At 41.2% G+C, this 20,178-nt stretch overlaps 1 protein-coding gene across 2 annotated transcripts in view; it reads right to left on the bottom strand.

Annotated features, from left to right (window-relative positions):
- The window catches only part of ankrd27 (ankyrin repeat domain 27 (VPS9 domain)), a 61,300-nt gene that overhangs the window by 7,457 nt on the left and 33,665 nt on the right, over positions 1-20,178 (bottom strand). For both annotated transcript variants that reach the window (XM_049574683.1, XM_049574682.1), the window contains exons 17-27: positions 17,714-17,911; positions 8,898-8,957; positions 6,230-6,346; positions 6,067-6,111; positions 5,855-5,968; positions 5,511-5,705; positions 3,528-3,647; positions 1,857-2,030; positions 1,280-1,373; positions 988-1,066; positions 842-905 (exon numbers count right to left, since the gene is read on the bottom strand). In XM_049574683.1, the coding sequence (XP_049430640.1) occupies positions 842-905; positions 988-1,066; positions 1,280-1,373; positions 1,857-2,030; positions 3,528-3,647; positions 5,511-5,705; positions 5,855-5,968; positions 6,067-6,111; positions 6,230-6,346; positions 8,898-8,957; positions 17,714-17,911 (1,260 nt within the window). The remainder of the gene's footprint in view (positions 1-841; positions 906-987; positions 1,067-1,279; positions 1,374-1,856; positions 2,031-3,527; positions 3,648-5,510; positions 5,706-5,854; positions 5,969-6,066; positions 6,112-6,229; positions 6,347-8,897; positions 8,958-17,713; positions 17,912-20,178) is intronic.

The raw sequence follows: 20,178 nt of genomic DNA, 5'->3' as shown, positions 1-20,178 counted from the left end.
AAACGTCTTCAAGAGACGAAAGCAAGTCCAGTTGCCTACGATACAGCACTTATGATGTTAGATAATGGCCAGAAAAGTGGTTTATGCAGAACATTATGATGTCACAGTGTAGTTGACCTTTGACCTTTTGGATATAAAATGTCATCACTTCATTATTTAATCCTGTCAGACACTGATGAGTCCAAGTGAACATTTGTGCAGAATCTTAAGAAATTCCCTCAAGGTGTTCTTGAGATATTACACTCACAAGAATGAGACAGATGAGGTCACAGTAACCTTGACCTTTGACCACCAAAATCTAATACGTTTATCATTAAATCCAAGTGGACATTTGTGCCAAATCTGAAGACATTTCCTCAAGCTGCTTTTGAGATATTGCTTTCACAAAAGCGAGATGGATGCAAGGTCATGGTGACCTTGACCTTTGAGCACCAAAATCTAATCAGTTCCAACTGAAGTCCAAGTGAATATTTGTGCCAAATTTGAGGGAATTCTTTTTGAGAAATCCTGTTCACAAGAATGGGACGGACTGACGGACAACCTATGGCCACGGCTATCACCGGCTCAGAGGCATAAAAACGTAGTATGCGAGAATGTGCGATAGTCATTATAAGCCTGTTAAAATAAATGCAGGTTTGTGTGTGCTGGGTTAAAATAGGAGAGTGTACAGATCCAGGTGGAAAAAAACAACTCAATCTTTCACATTTTTCTACAAGAGAAAGAAGGATAAGAGGGTACAGGAAAAGTCAGGAATCACTAGAGTCAATTGGATTATTCCTCTGAGGATGATGAGCACGTTAGCATGGCTAAAAACAGACGGTGAGCATGTGCAGATGTGTACCTGGTTCAGGTTTGTTGAACACCTGGAGGGAGGAGCACAGGATCCTTTCTTCATCTGCTGGATCCTGAATCAAAGAACAGAGTTAACACTATGACTTTAATGTTGTTACGGGTTTGTGTGGGAGCTGAAGCTCATTGAGAGGCTACCTGCTGATGGACTGAGCCAGCTTCTGTTTCCTGCCGTTGGCGTGATCCTGCAGCCGCAGACGCTGGACGAACGAATGAGCTGCAGCGACAACGAGGGAAATTAAATCCTCAGTAATTACTGACAGAGTCTGATCACATGAGTTTTGCTACAAAATTAATGGAGTGACTCTTGAAGACAAAACATCTGATAAGAACAAATGAAATTTCAGCAGGCATTAGTTGTTTTGTTTCAAGCTTTTATCTCTTAGAGGCAGAGTGGACAACATGAATGAATTAATTCTGATATAATTACCCAGAGCTCCTTTGGGCACAGAGAGGAGTTTGATTGGTTCAGCATCAGGAGAAAGTCCAGATGCTTTCTGCAGAGCTCTCAGGATCTCCGTGTTCTGCAGAGGAAAATGTTAAAAATTAGTTTTACTGCTCATATTTTTATTCTGATTTTCATCACTGCCAATTCTTCATTATGAATTGTTTGATTCTGACTCATTTCAGACGAATAACGAATAGGGAATTACCACCCTGAGGTTGTGTGCCTCCGCCACCAATCAAGTTTCTCTTACAGTTTACATCCATGTCTGTGGAAACATAGATGCTTCACACAAATCTTCCCCCCAGCAGCACAAAAGATCTATCTATAAAGATCTTGAAAATGATACTGCAGCTCATTTCCCTGGATTCCATGGCAGGAGTGCGGAAATTATAAAAATAACAAAGTGATAAAATAATCTGACAGCTCATGTCCGTCCTGACACACTTCTTTTGGCCTCTTAAATGCGACAAACTCGTCTAAAGACAGTTCACATTTTACAAATTAGACATAACAGTTTAGTAAAATAAGCTTCAGTGTCCCGTCGTGTGTGTAACGCCACCTTGCCACCCAGTTCATAGGCGCAGTCAAGTGGTGTCCTCTGCCTCTTGTTCCTGACGCCAGGAGAGGCTCCACCCCTCAGCAGCATCTCCACCAGCGCCTGGTGTCCACCCCGCACCGCCTCATGGAGGGCCGTGTTCCCCTGAAGGTTCACCACGTTCACCAACGCGTTACTCTGCATGGACGCACGATACACAACTCATTAAGCCGTTAAAGTGACGAGTACGTTTCTTAAGGGAGAATTTAAGGTATTAAGGTATTTAAGAGTTTATCATCCCATTCCTGTCCAGTGAAAACCATGTATCTCCAAGCTGTGTTGACGATGAATGTTTGTGATAAACTGAAGGATGAAGTGTTCCTATATGTGTTGAGAAAATTCTCCTCCTTCTAGGGCTAAATAAACTCTTTAAAAGCCCTCTTAGATCAGCTGGAAAATGCATATACAGAGATATATGGTGCATTGCTGTAGATTAAACTACCCAACAGTATATAAAGGAGCTAAAATGAGCACAACCTGAAACATCTCCAGCAGTAAAATCACACACACACACACACACACACATTGATGCAGCAGGAACATTAATCCAAAAACATCAGATAGAAGGAAAACACTGACAGGGAATATTTTACTGCACTAAACATACTTCCACTTTCAGTACATTTTGGTGATAATAGTTTTACATAAGTAAGGTTTAGGATGTAGGGACTGCTTGCGCAAAACACCCTACGTTTTCTCTTTAAGTATGACGCTTAAGCTCAAATGAAATACCTTGCCAGTCACTGATTGGAAAGATCCTGTTGCATAAAACCTCAGAGCAACCATTATTTGTAAAGAAACCAGAAGAGCGCAGCTTTGGAAAAGTGAGTGATCCAAAACCAGACAGTCACAATCATAAATTTACTTCCAGTTAAATGTATGGCTCAAAATCATTTCCTCATCATTAAGCATGTCCATCTGGTTCTTCTGGTCACAGAACACTCTTCCTGCAAAGCTTTTTTTTTTTAAATCATTTATCTCTATCAACTCAGTCATGATGCAGTTAAGATGTGGTTCTTTTGTCCTTACTTTGACTAATAAGGTCCAACGGTAAACAAACTTTAAAGGGAAAGTTCCGTTTTTTACAACCTGGACCTTATTTCTGGCATTAAATACGGTTGTTTACTCACCCAGGTAAGTTTGGTGTCATTTGGAGTCCTTCGGAAGATATTTAGATCCGCGAGAGCCGCGTACATCCATATAGTTGGAGTGATCGGGGCAGCGACAATGAGGCTCTAAATAACACATTATCTGCCGCGAAACTCGTTCATTTCACCAATATGCTTTTATGAAACGCTAGAGTTGCTTGTCATCATCATCCGGGTCATTTATACTGACCTAATGACACCAAACTTATCTGGGTGAGTAAACAACCGTATTTAATGCCAGAAATAAGGTCCAGGTTGTAAAAAACGGAACTTCCCCTTTAAGCAATTATTTAAGTACAAGACCAAGATAATGAGAAATACTTAAATCGTTAAGTGCACATTTTAAGGAAACCTCGAGGAGAAGACTTAACCGGCCCAGACTGCACTTCACAGAGTGGTGTCAGAGCTTTTACTGAATTAAAGGATCTGAATACGTCCAACATGTTAAATCAGGTGGTGAACGTGTGAAAGTGGCGTCAGTGTTTACCTGTAACAAGGTGGTGACTGTCTCCAGGTTTCCACAGAGACAGGCCTGTATCAGAGGTGTGTTGCCATAGTGATCCTTCTTGTTCAGTTTGGCGTTGCACTCAAGCAGAAACCTCATCACCTAAAACACACGGAGGACACGAACTCACTTCACTTCACATGCTGATTATTTTATAATAAAGTGGCATATTTGTTTTATGCTTCAGTCAAAACATTTCAGCCAGACTGTCGGTATGACTCATAACAACCATGAAGTTTCATTTCTCTGAGTAAATTATAAATAATATACTGTAAAAATCTTTCTTGTTTCATTTAAGGCTGGTGTTATCCTATAATCTCATGACCCAAACCAACATGATAGTCCGTCTCTTAAGACTTTTTGACTTCCTGTCAGTGGCTCTCAGTCCCAAGCCCGTCGGTTCCTACTGAAGACGTAAATCTTTAAAAACACAAATCTATAGTTTCATCAGTAATTACCTAAAACAGCTGCCTACTGTAGTTTTTGTCTAACAGGAGGAAACAGCGATTTGTTGGGGACTATTTTCAGTGGCGGATTAATCCACGTTTGTTGCTTTAGTGCAGTGGTTTTCAAACTTTTTGTGTTGGGGCCAAAATCTCAAGGCACTCTTGTATTTATATCCGTGCACAACAGCCTCTATACCATGTGTTATTACTCTTATCACAACATAAATGTTTGTTTTTATTTACGAATATCAAATAACAATTGACAACCAATCATTACTCGTGAAATATTTACTAACAAAACGACTCAAGAGTTCATTTTAAACTTTTTAAAATGACACCAAAGCACCAATAAGTTATATAATTAAACAGAAAATCATGTAAGACAATGTGATATGTCACACACTTATAATTTCATCGCCCGAACGGTGACAAATGGGTTCCCTGTGATTTTAAAAAAAATTAAATTAAATTAAATATTTTGCAGTAGCATTTACCCTTTTTATTAGGAAATGGGTGCACACAACATACTGAAACAGTCAGTTAAAATTCATTCATAACTTTTTCCACAAACCCAGTTGAATGATGCAAAAATAATGCGTGGTGACCACAAAATCCCACAGCACACCTGGATTGGCACTACGGCCAATGCTGTTTTCTCAAAATCAGTTTTTTGTCATACTCCAAGTCGAGCATCTCAGCCTCTGTAGCACCTATGTACACCAAACTCTCCAGTTATACATCTAGCTATATTCTGAAGATATTTACATAGGGATTTGTTAATAAATCATTCCTAGCCTGATTTAAGTGACATTTTATTCCCAAAAATATGGCGAAAATAGAGATATCCTTAAATCCCTCTGTAATTTTTTTTTCATCTCATATGTAAACAAAATGAAAAAAGAATTTTTGCACCTGGCTTTATCAGATGTTCAGATTTATCTTCCTAAAATATATGCACATTAGCGCATATCTAATGAGATAATGCCCCTTTAAATCTTTTTTTCTGCAGTGCTGCCTTTTTGCCACAGGGTGGCACCCGTGAGCCTCGTTAAAGCCTGAAGCAGAGTTCCTGACTGTAGAGATAAATCATGTTGCTGTTGACCCACTTCTTATTAACAAGCCACTGTAAAAAATATATTTTCAACACTAGCATGACACAAGAGGTTAACACAGCACTGTCACCTCTATCAGGGAACCTGCAGCCTCAGAAAGCACTGTTTCTGAATTCTTATTAACATTCTGTATTACGTTTTAGAAAAACAAAACAGAGGTAATTATTATTAACAACTTCTTTAATAATTAATCTCCTTTAAAAAAGTGAGACAACATGATGATGAATACCGTGAGACGTTCATGTCTTACAATGACTAAGAAAGTGATGATGACTTTTTTTTTTGCTAATAATTTCTCCACACACACAATGAAACACACACATGATGATGGATGTTAAAAAATATTACCGCTCCTCATGACTATAACTTGCTCATTAACTATTTATATTTGTACACCTCGCCCCTACCTGGATGTGGCTGTTCTGGCTGGCCAGGTGAAGCGGTGTGGCGCTCTGGTTGGTGCGGGCGTTGACGCTGGCTCCGTGGCGGATCAGCAGGGCGGCCAGCGCAGAGTGTCCGTGCAGGGCGGCGACGTGGAGCGGCGTGAAACCGTCAATGTTACAGCTGTTAACCCCGAGAGTTCCGGCCTGCATGACTGACAGCTGCAGGACACACAGAGGACACACAGAGGACACACACAGAGGACAAACACAGAGGACACACAAAGGACACACAGAGGACACACAGAGTGTCAGATTAATAAACTGTCTCCTGGGTGTCTCTGGTTTAGATTTTGTCTCTGTGACGTTACCTTCTGAGTGGGAGCGCAGGTTGGACACTGACACAGTGGGTGGCAGAGCAGAGCCTCAGACTGAAACTCTCCTTCGTCCTCTTCCTCATCCATCCACTCCAACAGGTAGCGCACCTGAACACACACACACACACACACAGAACCAGCACTGATTAACGAGTCCACAGAATGTTAAGATGGAGAAAATGCGACTGTTTCAACTTTGTTCTCACCATCTCCACATCACCGTCTGCCACGGCACGTAGCAGCTTCTCCACCTGTCAATCACACAAACACACACACAGCGTCAGTCACCATGGAAACAGCCACAGCTAAATGTAATTCACTAAACTGCTTCTGCTTTTCTGTGCATCAGGTTTTTTTGTGGTCTGTTACCTCTCTGTGTCGGACCCGCTCTCCCTCTGGTTTGGCCTCGGAGCCCAGAGAGGAGGTGCTGGAGATGGAGGAGCGACGGCTGCTGCAGTCTGAGGCCAGAGGGGAGCGACTGGGAGACTGAGGAAAAACAAATATGTATCAGTGCAGGTTTTATCCACTCAATCTGAACTCAAAACCAACTACAGGTGCAAAAATACATTTTCATATGCAAACACAGTTTTTGCATAAATGCTAGATTTTAAAAAATTACAGTATTTTCAGTTCTGAGGAAACAGAGATCAGAATTAATCTAAGGTCTGTATCTTATGAGTGTTTTTGAGATTAGAAATCATTTAAAAATATTACTAAGCAACTTGTTTTTCATAAAAGGAAATGGTTTGTTTCAGTTTACATGCTGCTCTGCTGTATATTTGCAATATTACATTTATACTACTGCAATAATTACATTTATACTTGTGCAATAAAAATGTATTCATTTTGCTTCTTATTTTAGAACCTGTGTTGTCAGCTGAAGGTGTTTTTGTGTCTTTATTTTGCACTGATCAGGAGTAGCGCTCCTAATTTTGTTGTTGCATACTTGTACAATGACAATTTCCATTTCTATTCTATCTGATCCTGACATTCCACTTTTTTACTGGATTATATAACAAAAGTCACTTATTACAAACAGTGATGGAGGAAGTATTCAGATCCTTCGTACTCACACAAAACACTTGTACATCAAAACTTTTTCTAGGCAAACCTTTAACAAGCTTTGCCGCTAAAATACATGACAAAAAATGGGACCTTGGGATGAAGTAGTAGTTATAGTGGTAGAAAACTTTGTTATCCAAAGGGAGAAATTTCTTTTGCAGAAAGGAGTCAAGAATTTCTAGATTTAAAGGTTAACTTCAATATTTTTTTTTACCTGTACCCTATTTTCCCATGTTTTGTGTCTCAGTGACTAAAAGAAACAACCGTTTTTGAATGTGGTCCAGTATTTAGTGCGAGGGCTGCAGCATGTTTGCACTGTCAATTTGCATCCACTAAAAGTGTTTGTTTTTGCCACTGACAGGCTCAGATTGTTACTCTGAGGCCCTGTTTAGACGACGACGGTTTCTCTAAAAACGGAAAAGTCTGTCCTTTGCATTTTAAAAAACTTCTGCGTTTATATGACGACGTAATTGAAACGATCCCCGTTCACACTGAGCCGCAAAATCTACTGGAAACGCTGTAGTATGCACGCCAGGCCAATGGGTGGCAGTGTAAATTTGCAAAGCAACACCACGGCATGACGCCATGTGCCTTCCTCTACAACGCGGTGATTACAAACCAAAACAAAGAAGACACAATGGCAAAAGCACACACAGATAACTTTGTCTGGATGGACGACGAAGTGGAGTTGCTACAGTAACAGCTCTACACTTCACTTCAAATCAACAGGGTGAGCAGCACAAACAGAGCTCTGCATTACTGTTGTGACGGTCGGCATGCCTAGTGACTGGAACCGTAATGCGCATGTGCGAAAAGTCTCCGTTTTCAGAGGAACTGCATATTGCAAGTTTACATGACAACGGAGATGCTGCCGTTTCCAAAAAGTTGCACTCTGGAACCCGTTTTCAAATCGTTGCGTTTTCAGGCACCCAAAACGCCGCTGTCGTGTAAACGATCGCCCAAAACGCAACTAAAGTTTACCGTTTTCAGTTGAAATCGCTGTCGTATAAACGGGGCCTCAGTGTCTGACAACAATATGGGAAGGATCCCTACAGAGATAGACCTTTTGTTAAATTTTAAGATTCTTTTTGTTTAACTAGAAACAGCCCCAAAATCTTCATCGCCAAACCCACCAGACTCCATTTAAATAAACTAATTTTAGCATGTATAAAGCCAGAACATTTTCACATCTAACTGGGTGAATTAAGAGTTTATTTTAACCAAACCAGAGTTGGTGATTGTTGGAACAGTAGAAAGACAAACCAAGCTGCTCTTAGTCAGTCTGAATGAAGTGTGTTTTATGATGATAAAATTAGTGTTTATTTAAATGGAGTCTGGTGGGTTTGGTGATAGTAGTAGTAGTCTTTATTTGTCCCCGTAGGGAAACTGGGTTGCAGCAGGTCACACATGGCATTTCAGAAATATATAAATAAATAACAATACATCAAACGGTGACCAAACATTCATCACACATAGAGCACAGTAGTCACATCTCATGTACACAGATATAGGAGGAGGAGAAATAGTTTTTAAGCTTCTGCTGGTGATTTTGTGGCTGTTTCCTGTGAGACAAAAAGGATCTTACTCTTTAACAAACAGGTCTCACTCTGTAGGGATCCTTTCATAATGTTATCAGACACTGAGAGTAACAATCTGAGCCTGTCAGTGGCAAAAACAAACACTGACAGTGCACAAATACCCCTGAGTGGTCACACTGCAGCCTGTTTCGTGGCTGCTGCCTGCAGCGCTCTCGCTGAACACTGGGCCAGTTTCAAAAACTGTTGTTCTCATTCACCAGTTCGACTCAAAAACATGGGAAAATAAAGTTTTAAAAGTATCAGTTATCCTTAAAGCGTATTTCTAGCAGCTGCTGATCATTTTATGGTCACATGAATATCTGGTGGTCATCAGGTCTGGACCCTGTGACCTCTGACTCTTCAAGTTTACTTGAAACAAGAGAGGAGATCAGACTCACATCCACTCCGCTGCCGCTGCGCTGACGTCCGTTCTGATTCGACTGCAACAACACAAGGATCTACAAGGACGTAAAACACACACGTCAATCAGCCACTTTATATTTTTAGGGTGATATTAAATTATTTCAGGTGATCTGAGGTCAGGTTCTCTGCAGGATGAAAGCTGAAGAAGATCAGACTGTGTTCCCACGACCCGGCCGCTCAAACACTTTCAGTTCCTGGAAACAGCAGCAGCTGATCAGATTAACTACAGAGCTCCGAAACATGAAAACAATGTCAGGTTAGATGGAGTGAACAACGCTTTGATGTCTTTTTATTCTCTAATAATCTGCAGCAGCTTTTATTAAGTCTCTCTGTAGGTCAGTCCCCACATTTATCAAAAACTTAACTGCTCATGTAGTGATACAGTAAAGTACAAAGCCATATTAGGGCCACTGTAGGTAAAAAAAAACTATTAATATTGAGCTGCAGAAGGGCGTAATATTTTCAGGAAAAAAACTCTAAAAGTCATAACTTTACAAGAAAAAACTACTATTCTCTAAATCTGTAGCCTGCACAAGTTACACCACTGGCACCTATCTTTTCAGAGCAGCGAAAGTACAGAAAAATCCAACATATTACCAGAAACATCTGTTAATGACTTACAGAGCAGACGTTATGACATTTGAATGGTTTCTGTAGCTAAAGGTATGTAGAACTAGTAAGTAATCAAAAAATGTATAAGTAGTAGAAGTATTACTACATCTACTACTAGTAATAGTGGAAGTAGTAATGATTTCTGGTCTCACTTAACACTGAGCTCAACAGCGTCAGTTAGTGGAGTTTCTCTAACTTTCAGACTCAATGTGACAAATGTATAAGTGTGTTTGCTTCTGAAGAAACAGTGTTTGAAAAAGCACAAGTTTTACTCCACTTTGACCAAAAATGATGTATGTAGAGTAGAAATTGTGGGCGTGACAGCGAGTTGGAGAGAAATATTGAGGAAGCTCTCTGCACTCTGACAGTTGAGTCCTCCACTCTCGCTCAGAAGATTCTGTCCAATACACACATATGTGAAAAACCTGAAAAGGGCGTTTTTAACCAAGCTTCAAACAAGTTTAAATTTTTAATAAAGTTAAATTGTGTTTTGAAAGTTGAATCGAACCCACAATGTACACAACATGTGGGACATTTCAAGGTTTGAATGGAGTTTCTATGTGAAGGTATGAATGAGGAGATAGGAGTTGAAATAACTTTAAATGAATTTGAACATTCTGCCATCCATTTGAATGGGGAAAAAATTCCCCCCAAAAGTTGAGTATTTCATAAAGTAACTAGAGAAGCAATTTCTGAAGAAACTGCGGGTGTGAATGCTGCGAGCTGAAGCCACGCTGCAATGCTGTCTTGAATACAATAAAGTTTGAATGATTTGAATGTTTGAAAGTTTGTTGAAAAGCTGACGCCACACTGAATAGCTGCCTTTTATAAAATAAAGTTTGAATGATTTGAATATTTGAATCTTTGACTGAGATTTATGAAATCCAATATGGCTGCCACCTAGTGACGCCACAATATGCAAATTAGATGAGTTAATTTACTGCCATCAGATTCCTCTTCCTTTATTTTGAGGATGAGACGACAAAAACAGCACAAAACAAAATAAATCTACTGTGTAAACATGTTCAAAATGCTGTTTTACTGAGATTTATGAAATCCAATATGGCCTCCGCCTAGTGACGCCACAATATGCAAATTAGATGAGTTAATTTACTCCCATCACAAACTTTGGGTCATGATGAATAGTTTTCTCATTTACAGTATGCCTTTATCTCTCACCACTTTCAAGCGAAAGCCTTTTGAAATGTTGAAATGAATATTTTCCTCAAATAACTCTGGCAACTAAAGGGTTAAAATGGAGATTGTGCCCCTGTCATGTCTGCATGTAACATGTAGACACACACACACATCATGTTTCTGTGAGTTTGTGTGGCACAGCGGTTGCCATGGTAATAAACTAGGTGCACCTGGCAGAAGAGCAGAGAGAGACAGACAGAACACAGAGAAGAGAGCTCTTTTAGAGGAGATTTAACTCCTCAAACAAATTCTTCGTACACCCAAACCGTTGGTCCAATAATGAAAATAAAGTGATGGTGAGAGACAGCCACTTCTCGTGAACGTACGTGTCGTGTTTTATATTTCTCAAGTCCAAAATGGGGTCACCAGAGCGAGTTACAAATGTGTTGCACCTCAGCTGTTTCCAGAAATTTCTCCTCTGAGTTTACATTGGAGTGAATGAGAAAAAAAAACAGCGCTCCCTTCGCTTTGGAGCCGCTCAGCAAAAATGTGTACGTGTGACAGATTCCATGTCAACATTTCTGTGACCAGGACAAATTTTCCTACGTTTTGTGGTATAAATTGTGTATGTACAGTGAAAATTGTGGCCGTATGAGCGAGTTGAAGAGAAAATTCAAGTATGAGTAGAGGGCTGTGTGTGTGTGTGTGTGTGTGTGCAGCCGTTGTCATGGCGATTCCTGACTTGCCTGCGCTTGAGGGGCACACAGACAGCTCATGAGAGAGCAGAGGAGCAAAGGCTGTTTTTAATGGGTTTGAACTCCTCGAACAAGTTCTTCCCATACCCAAACTGTTGGTCCCATCATGAAAATAAAGTGATTGTGAGAGACAGCCACTTCTTGTGAACGCACGTGTCGAGTTTTATATTTCTCGAGTCCAAAATGGGGTCACCAGAAGTTACAAATGTATTGCACCTCAGCTGTTTCCAGAAATTTCTCCTCAGACTACATGGGAGTGAATGAGAAAAAAACGCTCCTTTTTGGAGCCGCTCAGCAAAAATGTGTACGTATGACAGATTCCATGTCAACATTTCTGTGACCAGGACAAATTTTCCTATGTTTTGTGGTATAAATTGTGTATGTACAGTGAAAATTGTGGCCGTATGAGCGGGTTGAAGAGAAAATTTCTTAATTAATTTTCAGCTGCTCTTCACTCTAGTGATGACATCACCCATTCTAGCTCACGCAATACACACCCATTATAAAGTCTGAGAAGGGCTGAAAACTTCATGGATTTTAAACTGACTTTGTAGAAAAACTAAAAGAAATATTGAAAATTTGAATTAGTTCCTGAAAGTCGACAACAGCGTCAACATTTGAGAGTTGGAATGGAGTTTCTACGTCAATGTATGAATTCGTGATGTGTGGGTGAAGATGAGTGAGTTCGAAGGATTTTCTCATTGACTTCCATTATAACAAGTTTCAGAAAACGCTGAATATTTTTGAAAGTTTGAATGGTATTGAAAAGTTGAATCATATGTAAAATGTCAGCAAATGATGAATATTTTCCATTTTGAATGGAATTTCTAGCTGAAAGTATGAAGCGGTAGTCAGAGTTTGAACAAAGGTGAAATTTTTAGATTTTTGAGGATTCCGTAATGCATTCCCAATGGGAAAAGGATTTGGGAAAAATCGGAAATATCTCGGAAAGTATGAATTTTAGGAAAAAAGTGAATACATCCGTGAATGTCCTAATTCAGCTGAACGTTTTCATGTTTGAACGGTTTTAATCGGTTGAAGTTTGTAGAACTAGAAGCGGTCCAACCGTTTTTGCTCCATCCGCTTTAATATAAGTCGGAATTTTAACGTTGAATTCCCGGGAAAATATGAAGGTTATGGAAAAATTTGAAAGTTTCCGATAATGTCCTCATGAAGCTGAATCTGAAGAAGTTTGAATGGTTTGAATCGGTTGAAGTATGTTGAAGATAACTGATGTTGAAAAACGTGGCGGAAGAATAATAAGAAGAAGAAGAAAAATAAAGAATTTTGGTAGTAGAAGAACATAGGTTGTGAATGCTTGCAGCATTCACACCCAATTAATTGTGATTGTAATGAATGAGATTCTGTATCCAGTTCAAAGCACTTCTGAGTGACATCAATGTTCCGTGTGTGTGTGTGTGTGTGTGTGTATGTGTGTTGGGTGGGTGGGTGGGGGGCACTTTGTGACATCACAAAGGGGGTGGGGTTTGTGACATCACTGTCACTTTTCCTTTGTGATATCACAGGACATTGATAGAGAGTTAGTAAGTAGGGGAGAGATACATACTTAAAATATTATTTTTTCCCAAGAGGTGCTGAGACACAGTCGCCTGGACTCCCGTAAGAAGGAAACACAGCCAGAACAAAACGACATGTCTACTTCAGAGTGGGACTGCTCATCTGAGTTTCTTACTGAGATGATGCAGGAATTCGACAGGTTGCTGGCAGTGAATAACATCGGCTCCAGTAGGACCAAGGCTGCTGTGACAGCAGACCTGACCGCTGTCCCTATGGAATTGTCTTGCCAGAGGATTTGTCCCACCCAACAAAAGAGAGACTTTTTTGACCTCTGGCGAGAGTTTGCTGATAGAGAAGACACACCTGCACCTGTCAGTACACAGATGTCTGCAGGCAAACAGATCCTTAAAAGGATGAAGCCTGCATTCAAGCGCTCCTCGGAGCGCTGTTTTGGAGCAAGACCCAGGAATAAGATCTGCTCCAGTAGGACCGAGGCTGCTGCGATAGTAGACGCAACCTCTGAGTTTGTTTGGATAATGGCGTCTCCCAAGGTGGTGTCTCCCACTGCCTTAGTCTCCTAAGGCAGTGGGACATCAGAAAATGTCGCTGAAGCTGCCCAGGAAGTTTTGGGCAATGAAGTCATTGACATCAGAGACCCTTTTCTGGCTCTCACAGCCCTTCACTGCACGCCATAGACGGTCCAGTCACATTTAGGTGACATATAATATACATGTCGAAGGAAAACATAGTTTGGGGTGAGCCCTTTTTCCTTCAACATGTATGTAATAGAGAGCTCAAGTCCTACCTCCATTCAGGTAACCTCCAGGTTACCTTTTGCTCCACTGGTCTATGCAGGGCAGTGACTTTGGAGCAAGAAACATGTGGGGCAGGACTTGAGTTCTTAAGACTACCTGAGGAGTCAGCAGTGCGATCTCACAGGCGAGGGTTCGATTGTCGGTCCTGAGCCTTTGTGAGTTTGTGTGCTGACTGTTTAGGTAGTGCGAGTTTTCTCCGGGTACTCCGGTTCGCCCATCTTCCTGAAACCATGCAGGAAAAGCTAATTTTAATTGATTTGATACCACTGTATAAATTAATTAATTAATTAATTGGCCATCTTATCTCTTATTGTCTTATCATTTGTTGTCAAAGCTGTAAAGATTCAACTCAGGCTGTACTTCTACTGATTCAGTTTCCTCTTGAGGTCAGAGCTTTTGCTAGAAAACAAAAAGAAAATAATGTGTTCTTTTGCTAAGGTGTTTTTTTTTTTTTTATGTGAAAACCATCTATTTTAGCATTAAACTTATAGTCATGACCCAAAATAGTTAGTGGTTAAGTTAGCATTGAGACTGTGAAGCTAAGATAAGATGCAATGCATGGTTGCATCTCTCAATCTATTTTGACCTAACTAATTAACCTTTTAGAGCTCCATTCCTCCAAACTTATGTTTGAAGAGTTAGACTTTGAGTGTTTCATGCACCAGTTTCAACATATAAAATTCTGCATTCACAGATTGTCAGTTTTCACCAAGTCTCATCCATTGGCAGGCATGCTAAAGCAGTTTAAATAGGGCGCCCTGACTGAGATTTGCCAGTTGGTTGTGAACACTAGGGCTGTAGTCAACCAAAGAAAATCTTGGTCGACTAAAGTCGCGCATAATCTTCAACTAATCGATTAATCGTGAGCAAAAAAAAATCTGCAATTTATTTTTACTTCTGCGGTGGTGTGTCTGTGTCACTCTATAGTTACAACTCCAAAACACTAGTAGGCGGTGAAGGACTGTGTTAAGTGCTGTAAAGTTATGTTGAAATCAAACTTTATTTATTCACCTTATTTTCAAACATGGAAGTTAACAGTGATCAACTTACGTGTTTTTGTGCATGAATTCCGGTCAGCTGCTTTCCCTTACCGGAGCTAATGGTGCAAGCTATTTTTAGTTAGTCAATCAGTTAGTTAGTTAGTCTGTGTATTTTATATAGATAACTGTGCCCACCTTTCCGTTATCCGGTAATTTCCGGTAAAAATAATTCCCTTTAAACGCGAATAAATCGCACGTCAATCAAAAACTATGAACCAAAAAAGCACAATCTATCCCGAGTGAGACAAACGGCTTGATCCCTGTCTCCAGTGTACCAGCAGAGAACCTGCAGAACCGAATCAGTGAAAAAACACACCGGGCTACACAGCCTCTCTACCTGAGCAGCTGAAGCTGCGGCTCGCACCCTCGACACACAGACGGTGCTTCTGCATGCCAGCCAAACGTGTGCGCAACTGTGAGAAATAAATATGTGAGGTGTATGCTGCTTTTCTATCTTTTTTTAAATTTTTCTTTCTTTCTTTCTTTCTTTCTTTCTTTCTGTCAGCGACATACACTCCTAACACAGGACGGGTTGTTTTTATTGACTGAGTTGATCATTAAGCCATAGTGATGCGCGGATCGGCTCTGATAGCACCCGAATCAGCATGTACGCATCCGTCATCCAGCCGCACCCGTCTGCAGCTACACGGACATTTCCACTGCTCTGTGTAGGCTAAGTTACTGTAGCGACCCTGCAATAAATGTTCGGTTATAATGTCAATGTTCTGTGAGTTAATGGCATGTTTGGGATTGAATGAGTATAGGTAGAGGTGCGGGGTGCGAGTGTGACGGGAATGAGGGCTGTGTGAGTGTGTGACGCGTGCTGGTGTGCGTATGAGCGAGCTGGAGGAGAGAGCAGGAGTGCACAGTTTGAGTTACAGCTAATGTAAGTTTTTGTTTGTTGGTTGTTTTGGCGTGGTTACAGCCAACAGTAACCTCTACTGTTCCGTAATAAACGGTGGTTTGCCGAATAACTGCATCATCCTTCCCACACGTCCTGACAGACGCTACATTACCTTTTAAATTAAGTGGAGCAGCACCAGCTTTCCAGGTGATTTATTCTTTAATGATTAACTTCAAATATTTAAAGGTAGTCCTTGAAATTGCTTTTAGTTCAAGTAAATACAAGCTTCGTTTCCACGGAGTGAAATGGTTTCAGCTTACAGAAACAGACAGGAGGTCTGCGTCACCGCGACGCTGAGCGTGAGGGTGGGCAAATTCAACTTTCTGTCAACAACATCCCCATTTTCACAGGTAACTTAGCCCGTCCCCCCGCCGCAGGAAATAATGGATTAATCCTGGAGAGCTGCTGAACACGGCGATTATTCGACCACTGAGAATTTGGTCGGACGGGAACATATCGACCAAATAATCGACTGGTCGACCAGGAGACCACAGCCCTAGTGAAGACAGACTCCCCTCTATCCATCAGCTGATCGGGCTACTTGAGATCAGCTGATGGAGCTGGGATGTGAGCTGAGCTTCACCTAACGCTCTGCTCAGTTAGTTGAAAGAGTGGAAATGGGTCCAGTTGGTATGAATATCATTGATAAGTTGAATAATACCAATGGAATATATAGACAGTTAACTTCACAGAGATTGAGCCGAGGCTCACCTTCCATTTATAAGCATTCCAGTTCAAAAACATAGGATGAAATTGAGTCAAAACGGGATCAGGGCAGCAGGTTGTCTAGTTTTGTTTGTAAAATGTCTTCAGTCCTGTGTGTGTGTGTGTGTGTGTGTGTGTGTGTGTGTGTGTGTGTGTGTGTGAATATCAACCTGGACCTATGAGCTCACTGCTAACTGCTATGTGACTCCTGGGACTGCTCATCTCAGTTTGTTACTGAGGTGATGCAGGCATTCTTCAGGTGGCAGGCAGAGGAAGAGGCTAAAACCAATTTGGCCAGAGGTACACCCTCAGTGGCTGGCTCCTACAGGGAGACGCTGAGGGATGATCTGAAGAGGGTTTTTTTTACCCGCAGTGGTGCTATACAGTGCAGCAGGGGGAGACATTTGTCCTCTCTAAAGAACACACAGAGATTGTGGAAAGGGCTTATCATGATACTGAAGCCCTGATGCAGTCAGTCCAAAGGTGGGAGGCTGAGGAATGCTCTCAGTCGGAGGTGGAAGGTGAGTACTCAGCGGTTTGTCCCACCCAACAAAAGGTGAAGGCAGAGCAGAGAGACTTTTTTGACCTCCGGCGAGAGTTTGCTGAGTACAGAGGAGAGACACGTGTTACACCTGCACCTGTCAGTACACAGATGTCTGACAGAAAAAATGGTGGCAGACACATGAAGAAGCGCTCCTCTAAGCCCAGGAATAACATCGACTCCAGTAGGACCAAGGCTGCTGAGACAGCAGACCTGACCTCTGATCCTCTGGAGTTTGTTGAGGATTTGCTGAAGCATCCACACCAAATAAAGCAGGAGAAAGAAGGAAACACTTCCGGTCAGAGAGAAGAGGACAATGTGAGAACAGATCGATTTAACCTCAGGTCGCTGCACACCAACACGTGAGCCAGTTCATTTTCTAACTGGTCTCTTCTGTGTTAAGGTTTTTATGAGCTGTTAACAGAGACTGGTGGATTCCAACATTCATCATTTTGAGTGTTAAACCTGTAAAACTGCTTTAGAGTCAGAAAAAAATGCAGGAGTGCAGGAAAAAATTGGAAATAAATCCAGACAGAGGAGCTTGAACGTGTAATTTTAACACACCTGAGTCAGCCTCAGCAAAGAGAACCAGAATTGTTCAAAACGATATATTATACTGAATATTAAGATGAGCTTTCTGTTTCTAAGAGCTTAAACTGTATGGAGCTCCTGCAGAGTGAAAACCTGCCTGCTGCCTCCTTTTGAGGCTCAACACTGAACACTAATATTCTCAGAACATTTTATTCCCTGTGTGTGTTGCTGACCTTGGAGTTGAGAGCACACTGCAGCGGGGAGTCTTTGTTCTTGTTGAGGATGTCCGTGTTTGCTCCATTCTCCAGCAGCACCTGGATGATTCCCTCGTAGCCCCAGCGGGCCGCCATGTGCAGCGCTGTGTCGCCTTTATCGTTCTGCAGGTCCAGGCGGCAAGTTTGGACGTCGTAGTACACCAACGCCTTCACACACTGACACACAGCACACAGTGGGACCACCACCATTTATTATCAACCTTCATTATCCATTAACATGTCCATTACATTCTGCATTTCTTGATTAACTGCTTCGTATATTAAAGTAAAAAATAAAAACGCTCCTGGTGTGGTATGACACCATGCAGCAAACACAACACACCAGGAAGCAGCTGCACCTGGTAAAATGTCCCTCCTGACTCCCTTTCAGTTAAGATGGCGGTGAAAATAGCAAAAATTGTTTTTGAGTTTTTCATCATGTCAACATGTAAAGTTCCTAACTTGGATCTGCAACAGACGGTTTGGCTTGTTGTTTTTAGCTGAACTGGTTAATGGAAAACTTTGCGGAGTGAGAAGTCAGTGACAGTATAAAACAGTCAGCAAAACAGTTTTTTTTAACAATTATGAATCACTGCAACCACAGGGGATCCTGAAGCATACAATCATGAATGTGCACAAAAATATTAGGCTGATGGTTCCTGTAGTATGTGAGATTAGCTGCAGACAAACAGATACAAACAATGAACTGAAGGAATGATCCCCTCTTGGTTTATGCCTGGTGGAGATGATGATGTTAAAAATAAGATAAAAAAAAAATAAATAAAAAAAGGGGGGGGGGGGGCAGGAAACCCTCTCACTGAGAAATCTGCAACTGGCAAATATTTTATTTTTTGATGATGTCTATTTGAAGATTAAGGTCCCGTTTATACGACAACGATTTCAGCTGAAAACAGTGAACTTTAGTCGCGTTTTGGCCGATCGTTTACAGGACAGCAGCGTTTTGGTGGGTGCCTGAAAACGCAACGTTTTGAAAACGGGTTCCAGAAAGCAACTTTTTGGAAACGGCAGCATCTCCGTTGTCATGTAAACTTGCAATATGCAGTTCCTCTGAAAAAGGAGACTTTTCGCACATGCGCATTACGGTTCCAATCACTAGGCATGTGTGAGAAAGTCGACCCTCACAACAGCAATGCCGAGCTCTGTTTGTGCTGCTCACCCTGTTGATTTTAAGTGAAGTGTAGATCTGTTACTGTAGCAACTCCACCTCGTCGTCCGTCCAGACAAAGTTATCTGTGTGTGCTTTCGCCATTGTGTCTTCTTTGTTTTGGTTTGTAATCACCGCGTTGTAGAGGAAGGCGCATGGCATCATGCTGTGGTGTTGCTTTGCAAATTTACACTGCCACCCTTTGGCCTGGCGTGCATACTACAGCATTTCCAGTAGATTTTGCGGCTCCGTGTGAACGGGGATCATTTCAATAACGTCATATAAACGCAGAAGTTTTTTAAAACGCAAAGGACAGACTTTTCTGTTTTTAGAGAAACCGTCGTCTAAACAGGGCATAATCCAATGCTTTCAGACCTTACTGGGGAAGATAATAATTACAAAAAACAAAAAAAGAGTGAAAAGTGAAAGCCAAGCTCACATTGATCTCTCAAGACACATTCTGCAATTTACATTGTAGAGGAAGTAAAAAAAAAAACACCATTTTTTTTTTTTCTTTAAACCGATGGATTTCCAGATTGATCTTACATTAACTCTTGTTCTGGAACAAGCTTTGGCCGCTGGGCATTTTGTGTTTTTTTCCTGCATTGTGTCTGCAGTTTTCATAGCTTCCTCTTGGATGACGGATTAGCAAAAAGGGTTTGGAACCTCTGAACTAAATAATTAATAATAACTAGTCCATACCCATTGAGTGCACAGTTGCCCACGTACAGTTTCACATGGTGTGTGTTTGGGATACAGGTCATAGCAAATTGCAGATTAAGAAGAGCAATGTATTCAGACAGAGTGTTTGTGAATTTGATAGTATGATTGCTTTATTGAAAGTACGGTAGTACCATTGCCAATAGTGGGATAGTTAGTGGGCTAAAACTGTACATTAGTAGTTGGGGTAGCACGTTGAAAGGCAGATAGTTAAAGTGTTTATATGTTGTATTGACTTAAAAGTGGGGTGCACTGGTAGTTCACATGGGAAAGGTGCGGCTAGCCCTTGTTGCAGCAGCATACCATGCCATGACTTAGTCATCCCAAAAATTAGAAAAAACAACAACATTGGTCCACAGGGGGAGCCACAGCGATTGGTCACATTTTAGCCATTTTTAAGCATTTTTCTGTTGTTATAGCGCCACCCAGTTGCCAATTAGAGTTAATTTCTCCAGTCACCTTGAGGCGTCATGTTCTACATATCTACCAAGTTTAGTAAAAATCCATATGGCGGTTAGGCCTAGATAAGAAATGAGCTCTCTAGCGCCCCCATTTTGTT

Source organism: Epinephelus fuscoguttatus, linkage group LG4 (assembly GCF_011397635.1).
Source record: "Epinephelus fuscoguttatus linkage group LG4, E.fuscoguttatus.final_Chr_v1".
Taxonomy (NCBI): Eukaryota; Metazoa; Chordata; class Actinopteri; order Perciformes; family Serranidae; genus Epinephelus; species Epinephelus fuscoguttatus.
Note: the sequence above shows the minus strand (reverse complement) of the source record. Positions and strands in the feature narration are given on the sequence as shown.